Source organism: Solanum lycopersicum, chromosome 10 (assembly GCF_036512215.1).
Source record: "Solanum lycopersicum chromosome 10, SLM_r2.1".
NCBI lineage: Eukaryota > Viridiplantae > Streptophyta > Magnoliopsida > Solanales > Solanaceae > Solanum > Solanum lycopersicum.
In genome coordinates, this window is record NC_090809.1 from 54,753,975 (window position 1) to 54,769,752 (window position 15,778).

General features: G+C 35.4%; 1 protein-coding gene across 1 annotated transcript; it reads left to right on the forward strand.

Moving 5' to 3' along the window:
• On the forward strand, positions 1 to 864 carry LOC138338924 (disease resistance protein SUMM2-like). The gene has a single exon (XM_069290011.1). It carries the CDS (start codon positions 1 to 3, stop codon positions 862 to 864), a length of 864 nt encoding a protein of 287 aa, XP_069146112.1.
• The last annotated feature ends 14,914 nt before the right edge of the window (positions 865 to 15,778 follow it).

The window sequence follows — 15,778 nt, forward strand, 5'->3', positions numbered from 1 at the left end:
ATGGAATTGTTATCTATTGTTATGAAAAAGGTAACGGACTTCTTGATGCATCCAATTGCGCGAGGGATTGGGTATTTATTTTACTACAAGAGCAACATCAGATGTATGCATAAAGAATGTAAGAAGCTGAAGAATATCAAAAGTAAGGTCCAGGAAAGAGCGGAAGTTGCCCGGATAAACTTACAACGCATTTCACACAATGGCGAAACTTGGTTAACTAGTGTTGATACCACTATTGAACATGTGGAAACTGTAAGGCAAGGTACAACTGAGGTTGAAAGGGGTTGCTTTTATGGTTGTTGTCCAAACTTGAAGTCATGTTACTCGCTAAGCAGGAGAGCTAAGAAAATTACACTGGAGTTGATTCAACTTCAAAGTGAAGTGACCAATCCAAATGCTTTCTCCTTTGACCGTACAGTTCAAAGTCATGAGGCTATACCTAGTAACAGTGATGAGGTGTTTGACTCTAGAAAATTCCAAGAGGATGAGGTCATGGCAACTTTGAAAGATGAGGGGGTCACTATGATTTGGATATGTTGTATGGGTGGTGTTGGTAAGACAACACTGGCTAACAAAATCAGACAGAAGGCGAAGCAAGAAAGGATGTTCAATGATGTTGTTATAGTAATTGTCAGTCAACAATCAGACCCTAAAAGAATTCACGGTGAGATCGCTAAAGGAGTCGGACTAACATTAAAAGGGTATGATATGTTGAGTCGTGGAGACCGGATGTGTACAAGGTTAGTGGATCAGAACAGTCACATTCTTATAATATATATGAGTGTCGTTATATTGCTGGTAAAAGCTTCTAACTTTAAACTCTCAAAAGTCTGGACCGTATCACCTAACAAAACTACTTGTTAAGAAAATAAGTGACTAAAACTATATTTTGATTAAATTACATTTATTATTTAATCTTAATTTAACACTACAAATTGTCCTCTATGTTAGGATCAAATCCACACACACACTTGATGAATGAAGAACACAAGAATTTTTGAGAGAGAGAGAGATGAGAGATCTAGAGAGAGAAAGAAAGAAACCAATATTTCGTGGTAACACCCCGTGAGTAAACTTCCACGGAGATGGGTATATATATTAATAATTCAGAGTATTTTAGGATACAGAGAATAAATGGAGAATAAATAGTACAACCTAAAATTGAACCGCGTGAACATTAATATATGACAGTACATCAAATATTAGTTAGGCTCCACAACCTAACAATTCTCCCACTTGGAGACTGATTCAGTCATCCCAAAAATACATTCTCAAAAAAAATATCTTCATCATCAACATCTTTTCCGCACTACAACATCTGTAGCAACTACTACAGAAGACCAACCGAGGTTTTGCATAACCCAGTTTCCCAACATCAACACATTTCATCATAATGTCTACTGAGTTCTTTGCACCCTCTATCTTCTCCAAACACATATCACCATTTTCCACTACCCTGCGAGTGAAATGGTAACGCCTTCTAATGTGCTTTGTCTTTGAATGATAGACTGGATTTTTCACCAACTGTATGACACTCTGGCTATCTGAGTAAATAGTCTTCTCGCTCTGCTTCTTGCCCGATTCCTCCACATAATCTGCCAGCCATATCATCTCTTTCCCAGCTTCAGCTAGTGCCACATACTCAGCTTCAGTAGATGAAAGAGAAACACACTTCTGAAGCCTGGATATCTAACTCACTCCTTTTCCACCTATGGTGTAAATGTACTCGGATGTACTCTTGCTCGAGTCCACATCCCCACCAAGATCAGCATCCATAAAACCCTGTAGAGTCACCTTGCCTTTGCCAAAATAAAGTGAAGTACTTGATGTACCTCTTAGATATCTCAGAAGCCACTTCACAGCTTCCCAATGCTCTTTCCCAGGGTTCGCCATGTACCTGCTAACAACTCCCACTGCATGTGCTATATCAGGTCTAGTGCAAACCATAGCATACATCAAACTCCCAACTGCTGAAGCATATGGAACAAGTGCCATATGCTCATGATCCTCGGCAGTCATGGGTGACTGCTCCTTTGACAATTTAAAGTGATTTTCCAATGGAGTAGTCCTGGGTTTAGCAGCATTAACCCTAAATCTGCTCAACACTTTCTCAATGTACAACTCCTGAGATAGATTTAAAGTGCCAGCAGATCTATCCCGAGAAATCTTCATCCCCAAATCTGCTTCGCTGGACCCAAATCTTTCATCTCAAACGCTGTAGACAACCTTGTCTTCAGATTGTTAATATCCCTCATACTAGATCCTGCAATCAACATATCATCCACATACAAGAGTAGAAAGACATATGAATCAGTATATTTCTTGAAGTAACAACAAAGATCCTTTTCAGCTTTGCAGAATCCACTCTTGGTCATGAAGGAGTCAAACTTTTTGTACTACTGCTTTGGTGATTGCTTTAGTCCATACAAGCTCCTGGTGAGCTTGCACACCATGTTCTCCGATGCAACAATACTTAAAAGAATTCGAATATAGGTTACTTCATATCAGGAGAAAATATTTCATCAAAATCAATACCATTCCTTTCTTAATATCCTTTAACCACTAAACGAGCCTTGAACCTTCTTTTGCCATCTGGTTCAGTCTTGATTCTGAACACCCACTGCTCAGCAAAGCTCTCTTCCCTACATGTAACTCAGTCAACATCCATGTGTCATTCTTCTCAAGTGACCTCATCTCATCATCCATGGCTTTCTCCTACTTGATCGAATCCTCCACCTGTAGGGCCTCATCAAAAGACTCCGATTCCCCCTTATCTGTCAGCAATAGATAGTGTAATGAAGGTGAATACCTATCTGGTGCCCTGATGGTTCTGGATGATCTCCTTAACACCTGCTCAGGTGTAACTTGCTCCACTTCAGATTCTTCAGTAGTAGTTGGTTGAGTATATTCCTTGACATCTCTTGGGTTACTCTTCTTTAACTCAACCTCAACTCCCACTTTCTTTGTAATCTCTAGAACCTTCTACTCTCTGTCCTTGTACAGGACAGACTCATCAAATGTCACGTCACAATGTCTCAGGATCTTTCTGTTCTTGTCATCCCAAAACTTGTAACCAAACAAATCAAAACCATAGCCTATGAAGTAGCACTTCACAGCCTTGGCATCAAGCTTGTCTCTCTTTTCTGGATCGACATGAACATAAGCTTGCAACAAAAAGTCCTCAAGTGTGAGTACTTGAGTTCTTTTCCTGTCCACACCTTCTCTGGAATCTTGAACCCTAAAGGAATTGATGGTTCCCTGTTGATCAAGTATGCAGCTGTGCTCACAGCATCCGCCCAAAATGTTTTGGGCAGCCCACAATGTATCCGCATACTCTTTCACGCTCATTCAATGTTTTGTTCATCCTCTCAGCAATTCCATTCCTCCTTGCCTTACCAAGAACTGTTCTCATCAATCTGAATTCCCTCAGCTGCACAGAATGCCTTGAACTCTAATTTGTCATAATCTTCTCCATTATCAGACCTTAGGCTTTTGACTTTCAAACCGGTCTGATTCTAAACTTCAGCTTTCCACTTCTTGAACGTTGAAAACACATCTGACTTATTCTTCAAGAAGTAAACCCATACCTTCATGCTGGAATTATCAATGAAGGTAACATAAAATCTGGATCCTCCAAGTGATGATACTGGAGATGGTCCCCAAACATCTGTATGGACCATTTCCAACCGCACTTTCTTTGGCTCTCCAGGAGTCTTTGTGAAGCTTACTCTTTTCTCTTTTCCCATAACACAGCTCTTGCAAAGACCCATATCAACAGACTTGAGACCCTCTAATGCTCCTTTTGCAACCAACATCTACATTCTTTTAGAACTTATGTGTCCAAGTCTGTTGTGACACAGACATAAACCAGAAGCACCTTCAGCAACAACGACGATGTTAATACACCCTGCAGTAGTGTACAAGGTTCAAGATTTGGTGCCACGAGCTACTACCATAGCACCCTTCACAATCTTCCACGAACCTTCCCAAACTCTGCTGCATATCCCTTGCTATCCAACTAACCAATAGAGATCAAATTTTTCTTAAGCCCAACAATATATATCTGACATCCTCCAATGTCCACTGGTTTCCCGAGGTTGTCTTTATGCAAACATCCCCCTTTCCTTCAATCAGTAAGGCTTTATTGTCAGCAAGATACACCTTTCCAAAATTTCCAGATTTGAAATTTTGGAATAACTCCTTGCTTGGAGACGAATGGAAAGATGCACCAGAATCCAAAATCCATGATACAACCGGGTTATTCACACTAAGGATTAGAGCATCCCCAATGTCATTTGCTTAATTTACATAATTATTATCATCTCCCGATTTCTGATTTTGTTTCTTCTTTGGTTTGGTACAGCTCTTCCAAAAGTGCACTTTTTCTCCACAGTTCCAACAATTCACGTTTGATCTGTTCAAACATTTTCCTCGATTCTTTGATTTTGATCGACCATGTTGATTTTGGCCTTTCGTCTTACTTCTCCCCCTTCAGTCAACGCTGAGAGCACTGCCCGATAAATCTTCCACTTCTCGTTTGCGAATACTTTTGCTAAGGACATCACGGATTCCATCATACTTCAGCTTCTCAGATCCACGAGAACTGCTAATCGCAGCAACAATAGTATCCCAAGACTCGTGCAGAGATTTCATCAAATCAGCGCCTTAATTTCATCTTTGAAATTAATATCCACAGAATTACTTTGACTCACAATCATATTGAACTCATTTATATGATCATAAACAGATTCATTCTCAGACATCTGTAAATTGAATAATCTACGCATCAAATATAACTTGTTCATCATCGATGGTTTTTCATACATGTTGGACAGTGCCTTCAATAGAGCAGACATAGTCTTTTCCTTCACGATGTTGAACACCACATTTCTTGAAAAGTCAACCGGATCAACCCTAGAGCCTGGCGATCCGTGATCTTTCACTTCTTCTCCGTCATGGATTCCGGCTTCACCCCGGTCAACGGTTCGTGAATATCTTTCTGGTACAGATAATCTTCTATCTGCATCTTCCAGAAACTAAAATCGGATCCATCAAACTTCTCGATTCCAAGTTTCAAACTATCCATCTTCAGTGATCGTGTTGAATCTCCTTAGCTCTGATACCAGTTGTTAGGATCAAATCCACACACACACACTTGATGAATAAAGAACACAAGTACTTTCGAGAGAGAGATGAGAGATCTAGAGAGTGAGAAAGAGAGGAACTTATATTTCGTGGTAACACCCCAAGAGTAAACTTCCATGGCGATGGGTATATATATCAATAATTCAGAGTATTTTAGGTTATAGAGAATAAATGGAGAAGAAATAGTACAACCTAAAATTGAACCGCGTGAACATTAATATATGACAGTACATCAAATATTAATCAGGTTCCACAACCTAACACTCTACTCGCACACTCCATATAAATATCAAGATCTTTGTATACGATTAATGCATTCTTTCTCAAGAAATTAGGAGATGGAAAAAACAAGTCTAGTTCTATTGGTTTGCTTCATATCTGTTATGGCCATGCCAATGGCTCAAGGTGTTGAATTAGATTTCAAGGCTGTTGAAAATGGTTCAAGAAACTTCCTCATGCAAAGCAAAAGGTAACTAATAAGAAGTAAAGCGGTCGTGTCAAGTAAATAACCCAACTAGTGAGGTTGGGATCGTTCCCACGAGGAAAATAGTTTAGACTTAACTTCAATCTATTACTACTATTGTTCATTCAATTACTTCCTTGGAAAGCAAAAATGATAAAAGGGGGGTTTTCTATTTCTAAGTAAATGAAAATAACTAGCGAAATTGAAAGAGACACTTAACAGCTTCAAATGTTGGAGTTTAATCAATTAATGAAGGTAACTAGGGTTTACATGTTCCCCACAGGTTCATAACATGATAATTCTAACTATAACAATTTTTTTCTAGTATCTTGCATGTAAAGTGATAAGTTATGTATTTCTAAATCCTTGGTCCGGTATCTAGAAAATTTCACTCCGCACCTTGGTCCGGCTACGTGAGTTGCTATACTAACTCTTATCTTTACCTCATATTGAGCATCATATTCGATATTTGACTAAGTTATTACCTCGTACCAATCAATACTAGCCTATTAGATAGTATACACTAAATCTATGTTGATAATTCTTTTCCTATTATCTACCTCCTTGGTCCGGCAAGTAGCATTAAGGCGAGTTCTAACGTTGGCCATCTGTTAAAAATACTTTTAAGCGAAAGAATTATCAATACATGCAAGACACTATTCTAGAATTGTTATTTTAGTTAGGTTTTACCTCATTATTTGCCTATGGTTCCCTCAACCCTAGTTATGGAGTTTAGTTACCCATAGTCATAATTACAATATTCAAATATGTAATATAAGAATTCTTGCACTTACTTTGATGAGAAAGAGTAAAATTCGAAAGTTCACTTGATTAATCAGCAAAAGTCACCAACAATCAATGTTAAAAGTCTCAAGATAATCAATAATCTCTCAAAGAGTCTACAAAATAATCAAGAGTCTCACAATATTCAAAGGTCTAACAATGATCCAGAGTCTAACCTCAAAAATGAGGTTTTCGAACTATTTATAGAAAATAAAAACCTAATTAAACAAGGACTTTATTTGCTGGAAATCTGTCAAAACGCGGCTGGATCGACGGACTTCGCGACGGATCGTCGTGGTCACGACGGACCGTCATGGACTCTGTCGTCCCATACTTAATGAAATTTCTTCTGCTGCTCTCTTCATTACCCTCGACGTCAGGTATGATGAATCGTTACGAGCACAACGGTCCGTCGAGGGTCTCATTTCCAAAACACTTGAACTCTTGGAATATGGGCACTAGGGCTACTTCTCTTATCTTCATGACAAACCTGCAGGACGGATCGTCATGGCTACGACGGTGTGTCACATTTTCCGTAACCCCACACTTTGTCAAACTTCCCCATCATCCTTCAGCAGCTGCACTACGCTGCCACCTACGGACCGTCACAAGCATGGCGGACCGTCACAAGCTCCATAGGTGGTCTCTTCTGCATTTCTTCGCTCAAAAACCTCGCATTCATCTTTGGACAAATTTCCTGCAAATAAGGAGAAACTTATATAAAAAATTAGCATAAAAAGGCTTTTGGACACACTGAATTTAAGGAAAAAGTATTAATAATACCATGAAACCATGGTATATAAGTAACACCCCATGAGTAAACTTCCACGGGGATGGGTATATAAATCAATAATTCAGAGTATCTTAGGTTACAGAGAATAAATAGTACAGCCTAATATTGAACCGCCTGAACATTAATATATGACAGTACATCAAATATTAATCAGGCTCCACAACCTAACACTCTACTCACACACTCCATATAAATATCAAGCTCTTTGTATACGATTAATGCATTATTTCTCAAGTAATTAACAGATGGAAAAAACAAGTCTAGTTCTATTGCTTTGCTTCGTATTTGTTATGGCCATGCCAATGGCTCAAGGTGTTGAATTAGGTCCTAAGGCTGTTGAAAAATGGTTCAAGAAACTTCCTCATGCAAAGCAAAAGATAAATAAATATCATTTCTATTTTCACAACAAAGTTAGTGCGAAAATTCCAACTGCAGTCCAAATAGCTCTATCAAACATGACTGCCAAATACCCAACTTCCTTTGGATATGTTACAATGATAGGCGAACCACTAACAGTTAGACCATAGTCTAACTCGACAATAGTGGGTCGAGCCCAAGGGATTTATGGTTCAGTTGATCAAGATAAGGGTGCCCTTATCATGACCCTAAATTTTTGTGTTCACAACTGGAAAGTATAATGGGAGCACATTGAGTATTCTTGGCCGTAATGCATTTCAAAAGTACCGTGAAATGCCAATTGTTGGTGTTTTTTGGTTGGCTTAGGGAATCACCAACGGAAGATTTATTGGTTCAATAGGACCAGGGGGATGCTATTGTTGAGTATAATGTTATGGTTCTACATTACTCATATTAATTTAATTATTTGAAGCTTTAATTTGCTTAATGCTGGTGTTCATTTGATTATATTGAATGGCACATTAACTTCTCAATTACTAAATAATCATTATGCTGATAAAGGATGTTAGTTGGCTGACGTTGAAGCCATCAATTTGCTACTCTTGATCTTTTTCTTTAAATAATATCAACAAAAATCATTTTCTTTTGGGAGGTGGCGATGGACTCAACTTCTTTCTTCCTATTTTACTGTGAGCAAGCTTCTAATAATTTTATGAGATAATGCACAACTATCCCCTCAACTTTTGCCCAAAATCTTAGAGACACACTTATACTATACTAAGGTCCTATTACCCCCTGAACATATTTTATTAATAATTTTCTACCCCTTTTCGACCTACGTGGTACTATCTTGTGAGCCCTATGCTGGTTGACTTTTTTTTCAAGTTAGTGCCACATAGGCTTAAAAGGGGTAGAAAATTACTTATAAAATAAGTGCATGGGGGTAATAGGACCTTAGTATAGTATAAGTGTGTCTCTAGGATTTCGGGCATAGGTTGAGGGGGTACTTGTACATTTTTCCTAAATATGTATATAGGGCAACAATAGTTTGGTCTTACAAAAAAATAATTTTTTTGCTTCTATTTCTGTTTTGCTTAAGTAGTAGAAATTTTTAACTTCTTCCAACAACCTCCAATCTAGATCCTAACATGTACCAAATTCGGATTAATAGATAGACACAAAAAGAGGAAATAAAGAGCAACCTAATGGCCTCACCTCATTAATCCATCAAGAACCCAATTCTTATGAAGACCAGCTCGAGGGAATCAATAACCCAAGCAACCCTCATTTCTAAACAATGCTCAACAAAATCTTACAAAGCTTTCAACACTCACACAAGGAGTTCAGGTTTACGACCACAACATTCAAAATCAATATCCGTTAAAATGAACCCTAAGACACCTATTTATAGTGTTAGGACTTTTTACATAAATGAGCCCAAAAGTGATCCTAAAATAGTCCAATGGGCAAGCCAAATCGGGCTCACCAAACGACTCAATGATCCGCCAAATGAGTTTGGTGATAGCCTTGCTCATTGGCTTCTCCTTGGATGGCTTGTTGCAATTTTCGGTGGTTTGGGGTCAAAGGGTGATGTACCGAATGTCCTCTACGCTCGCTGAATGGGTAACCTTTTTATGAATCTCATTGGATCAGTCGGCGATCCTGGAACCTCGCCAAAGAGGTTCAGCGAGTCGCCAAAGTGGCTGGCATCTCGCCTAATGGAGAAACACTTTTCTTTACTCCTCCTTGACTCGTTGGACGTAACAAATCAAAATCCTTACTATATTAATAAGAGAACTAGAACATGATTACAACCTTCAGATTCTAATTGAAATAATCAAACTATCGAACTACAATGGAAATATTGAAATAACGAGTAATTAAGGATAAAAAAAGAATGGAGATGAAGACTTAGATTCTAGAGAGGAGGAGAAGACAAAAATTTCTTCAATATTGATAAACCCTTCTTTCCAACTCATTTTGTCTTTAAACCAAATGTTAATGGGCCTGGATCCCAAATAAAACACTTCAATAATTTACTAGGCCCAATCTCATTTCTCAGTTCTGACTCATAGGCCCTTATAGAGCTAGCTTGGTTCACAACAATGCACACCAATGTAACAAACCGGAATCCTCACTATATTAATAAGAGCATTAGAATAGGATTACAACCTTAAGATTCTAATTGAAATAAACTAACTACCAAATTACAATGGAAATATTGAAATGAGGAGTAACTAAAGATAGAAGAAGAATGAAGATGAGGACTTAGATTCTAGAAGAAGAAGAGAAGACAAACATTTTATTCAATATGCATAAACCCTTCTTTCCAACTCATTTTGTCTTTAAACAAAATTATAATTGGGCCTGGATCCCAAAGAAAACACTCCAATATTTTACTCGGCCCAATCTTATTTTTAGTTCTAACTCATAAACCCTAATAGAGCTATCTTGGTTCACAACAACACACCTGTCTCCAAAAAGAACCTCGTTTTCAAGGTTCGAGTCAGGATACATCATCCAGCAATATGGAATATAATTAACTCAGCTAGAACAGGCAAAAATGTGTAGGAACCATATCATAATTTGGTTGGCAGCTTGGAGAAGTCTAGACATGGTTGCATAATTCTTGATTAGCTTTGGAACATGGCAGGGATGTTTAATAATTTGAAATATGTCCAAAAGAGAAATGCACCTAAACATTTGACCCAAACTTATGGAAGCAATACTAGCAGCAACATAAGAGACCTTTGACATATTTTCTAACAGCAACCAACACATATGGCTAACAAGAGCTGCAATTCCCTTCGTACTCCATTTTGCCTTCATATTGATTCCTTAATGATCAATTGAAATATTCACCTTCAAGAGCTGATGAATAGTGTTAGAAGCTAACCTTCCCATAAACCATTGCATTGATACTGATATCAGCCAACAACCACACTCTCTCTGATTTGCAGTAAAACTCTTCGACATTACCAAATGGAGTTCATGTACAACCTGCCCTGCAACCATACACTTGTTTAAGAGGATAACAAAACTAATGGAGTATCTAAGCCATGATGTAATCTATGATGTGCAGCGCACTCTATCATCTCAAGGACCCATAAAGTGTGTAGCCTGTAGTAGGGGACTCAACCTGAAATATTACCTTATATCCACTCCTGAATACTATCTCTTCCCACACCAGTAACATTGTAGTAAGAACATGTATATAGTGAAGATGTAAAATTGATGTGTGATTGGAATTGGCCATATGTAAAACTGATGTGTGCTTCGAGTTGTCCGCCAGAACCTCATATTTAACATCATAATAATATCGATATAAGACTAGTGTATATGCAATTGACAGACATATGAACAAATTGAGCAAGTAGAAATTTACACACCATTGTAGTCTAGGATCCCACACTATATTCATAGAGTTTGAATACATAATTAAGAATAACAAGTCAGTACTTCTAAGCAATAATTGTTCCTTTGCATTGTATACTGTAGAACTTGTTAGAGCCCTGAACTCAAAATGTATTCCTGGATCCGAGGAAAAAGGATCACAATTGTTGGAGTGTTTACAGTCAGAAAATTAGCAACAAAAGCAAATGGAAATGGACTCAACTTATGTTGACCGTCGAATTCCTCAACAGATTTTCCATTGCCAGCTTCAAGATATACGTCAACATAATGCATCACACTTGTTGGAATGGAAACCTCATCCTCCAGAGAAAAGTTACCAAGACTTAGAGCTTCAACAATCTTTTTGCCCTGAAAAGATATTGTTATACTTTTACTAATAGTTAGATCACTAACTACCTCGTTATGTATCATAGTAATTGTAGAGTGTAGAAATGCACGGTAAGAAATCGTGTTTGACCCCATCATCCAACCCAGAAAAATGACACTCCCTAAAGACAAAGTCAAACTGTCGTATATCTTGTGCGCACCTATACCAAACAAAAAAACTAATCAGAAGATTGCCCTCCTGCCCAGTATCAACCCAATTGAATCAGGATAGAGCTTCACCATCAAGATAGAATAAAGGAAGAGGTAACCAATACTTCTCGTCAAAGCCAGTGAATGTGAAGTACTGCTCCGCCCGAAAAAGCCAGCCCTCTTGATTGCCGATGCCACAAAATCATTCCAATATCACCACTTCCATCATATTACGAAAATGAAACCACTAATGTAACAAACTGAAATCCTCACTATATTAATAAGAGAAATAGAACATGATTACAACCTTAAGATTCTAATTGAAATAATCAAACTACCGAATTACAATGGAAATATTGAAATAACGGGTAATTAAAGATAGAAGAAGAATAAAGATGAGGACTTAGATTCTAGAAGAAGAGGAGAAAACAAATATTTTCTTCAATATGCATAAACCCTTCTTTTCAACTCATTTTATCTTTAAAACAAATGCTAATTTATCGTGGATCTCAAATAAAACACTTCAATATTTTACTCGGCCCAATCTCATTTCTCAATTCTAAATCATAGGCCCTTGTAGTGCTAGCTTGGTTCACCACATTGAACCTCCCACACTCCAAGTTATCATCCATACAAGGTGGTTCACAGTTGGGAGCTCCTTTAAAGTGCATTTCCCAAGCTTATGAACCTCCATCCTTTAGAATAATCCATCAGTACGTTGAAATTCGTGAATGAATGGTTTGGGGGCAATCTGTATTGCATGAAAATGTTTGAGTTCGCCTTTGAATCATAGGTCATCAAATCCTACTAATTTAACTATAAAACATTATTATCAGTAAAGTTTTTACCTTCAAAATATGATTGTCGATTATGATACTCAGTTAAAGTCATATTCCTCAATTTTTTGAACTGACCACATGTGATTATAAAATAAATCTTGTCGTAAGGAATGCTTTACATATTCCAACAATATTCAATAAAGTTTTTACTAGTGTGACTCATTATTCAGAAAACTTCATCATGTATAAATAAGTCAAGTTAACGTATTATACTCCCTCCATTTTAAAAAAATGACCTGGTTTTACTTGATACCAAGTTTAAGAAAATAAAGAAGACTTTTGAATCTTGTTGTCCTAAATTAAAGTTATGTGAAATGTACAAAACTGTATTTTAATCTTTTGGCCTTAAACCTACCACGTGAAAAGTTGAAATTAAAATTTTACCAAAAAAAGAAAGAGGATAATCTTTTTGAAACGGACTAAAAAGAGTATTATGTTAAGTTTTTAATATAGCTTTACAATTGTTTTTCTGATTTATAAATTATTTTTAAAATGTCTTATTTTTATCTGTAGGATAAGATGACAAACTTTGAACATAATTTGATGATTGATTTGATGAAATAATTACTTTTGTGAATTGATTCAAATATATAGAATGTGCTAAAACGATTATTAGCATGTCTACCTTAACTAACTATGTTGGATTGGTTGGACTGTTGCATGAGAAATTTGGAACAAATAGTGAAAATTTTCAAATTGATATTTCTGAAAAATATTTATGTGCAATGCAAAATGACAATAAAATTATTAACTAATCGGATTAATTTAATTGACCTCATGTATAATATGTAAGGCAGGCCTCCACGAGCGATGATGCAACTCTAGACCTTCAAAGACGTTCATCAACTTTGTCAATAGTTGATCTATCAATAGATCTTCACCTTCTATGTCTTCCATACTAATCAACTCTGATAATTGCTTCTCCAGTGATCAGAATATTTAGGAATGCTTGCAGCTTGGCAACCCATTATACCATTATCCAATTAAATTTTTTTACTTATTTTTATTACTTGACACAAAATTTAAGAAATTAAAGATTTTTACATAAAATATATCGAGATGTATTTCATGCGGTCTTAAACATAATGTAAAAAGTTCTAATTGAAGAAATATATATAAAATAACATCTAAACTATTTTTTTTTAATTTCATGCCTAAACTATTCAAAAGTATTTATATGGAAAAATAATCACATGAACAAATAGTTTTCTGACTAAACTCGATTTATTATTTATATAATTCTTAAAATATATCTAATATTATTTGTAACAACTAATTTATCCTTCTATTATCCTAATGACATCTTTGTATATGTAAGTTTAACAAGAATAAACAAAAAGAAAAAGTGTATGGGAGGACAAGCACGAGAAATAGGTTAAGTGTTCTTTCCCTAAACAAAGAGTCGTAAATCGCATATATCAAATGCGTTTACTTAAAGCATAGATGCAATTACGTGCGAATATCACAATTTACAAATAAAGGAAATACAAGTCAATATAAAATATTACGTCACATAAATTAAAATTTAAATACACACCGTTTATAATTGTAAGAAGTTGAACTTTCACATATAGCCACTCAAAAATAACCTAATTACTCTTCACAACTATAGTTTGATAATTACAATTTGTAACTACATGTTATAGGGAGGAGAGAGGTGAGCGAGATTGGAAGAGAGACAAGTGGGAGAGGGCAGAGAGTGGGAGAGAGGCGAACTGTGTATATACATGAGTTGGATAATTATATGTTATACATATGTATATGTATATGGCCGGCGATATTGAGAGAGGGAGAAGAAAGGCGAGCAAGATTAGGAGAGGGAGAAGAGAGGCGATCAAGATTGGCAGTGGCAGGAGAGAGGCGAGCGAGAGGGGGTAGAGAAATGAATTGTATATGTATATCGGTCAGATAACTGTATATATATATATATATATATATATATATATATATATATATATATATATATATATATATATATATATATATGCATTTGTATATATGTCAAGAGATATTGAGAGAGGAAGGAGAGAAGGAAACGAGATTGAGAGAGATAGGAGAAAAGTGAGCGAGAGAGGGAAGAAAGGTAAATTGTATATGAATATCGGTTAAATAACTAGCTGACTTCAGGTAAAATTTTGGTTGTATGAATTTCATTTGAAATTACTATATTTTTTTTAAAGATCATAGGTATAACAACAATAACAATAACATGCTAGTGAAACTTTACTCAGTGAGGTTTATGGAGGGTAGAGTGTACGTAGACCTTATCACTATCTCATGGAGCTTGATAAGTTTTTTCTAAAAGGCCCTCGCCTCAAGCACATCAAACTCAAGTAACAAGAAGAAGAAGGTAATGAAGAATCATTAAAAAAATATAAATTTAATGTGAGGATTTGAACTTTGTGATATTTATACGCATGGTTTAAGGCTTCGAGTTTAGATTCCTGTTGTTAGTTTTAGTATTCTATTTTATTATAATTTTAATTAATTTTTAACGGAATTTTTTTTAAAATGTCAATAATTTAATATTTAAGAGGCTCATTAGCAACACTTTAATATTTAGTAAAAATGTCAAAATTTTAGTTTGTTATATATCTTATTTATGTTTTTATTTAAAAAATACAATTCTTATATAACAAATTGGAGGAATTTTTGAGAGATAATTTTTGAAAAAAGGAACAAATGCTTAAGTGTCTCATCTGTTACAATTTATCAAAATACACCAACTTCCATCTCTTTCTTCTTCTTTCATCATGTTCTAAAAACAAGCATTTCACATTGTTCTAAAAAAATTAAATATCCAATTTTCTTAATCTATTTTTTTCTGAACACTTTTATTTGCCATGAAAAATATCCAATTTTCACTAATTATTATTATGAAAATCACTACATTAAAGAAGTACCACATCTATAAAATTTTCAATATCCAATTTTCACTAATTATTGTTATGAAAATTACAGAATCAAAAAATTCAATATCCAATTTCACTAATTATTATGAAACATTATGATAATACGTTATAGTTTTATCAATTAAATTTAAATTTTTATCATTTAGAAATTTGTACACCTATAGTTTTATCTTTATTTGGAATATTTTTCTCACAATGTATTTTATGTTATTCTTCAGAATTTTGTAATTTTGCTTAAATCATATCCATTCCAACATGTATACCATTTGTATTTGTATTTGTTCTAGTTTTCGTGTTGTATTTTGTATAATGAAACTTGTATCTCTTGATTTGTTTGTATTCGTTCCAACAGGTATGCCAAATAAATATGTAACTATTTAAGAAACATATTTGTATTCTTATATTTTTTCAGTATTTATTTCTCTTCAGAATTTTATTTCTTTTCCAAAGTCATATTCATTCTAATATGTATATTATTTATATTTCTATTCATTCTTGTTTTTGTATTGCATTTTGTATAACGGTGTATAAAATATAAAAATAATATGATGAAAAA

Excerpts from the sequence above, each read along its gene's own strand:
- LOC138338924 (XM_069290011.1), top strand. The coding sequence starts at position 1 with ATGGAATTGTTATCTATTGTTATGAAAAAGGTAACGGACTTCTTGATG.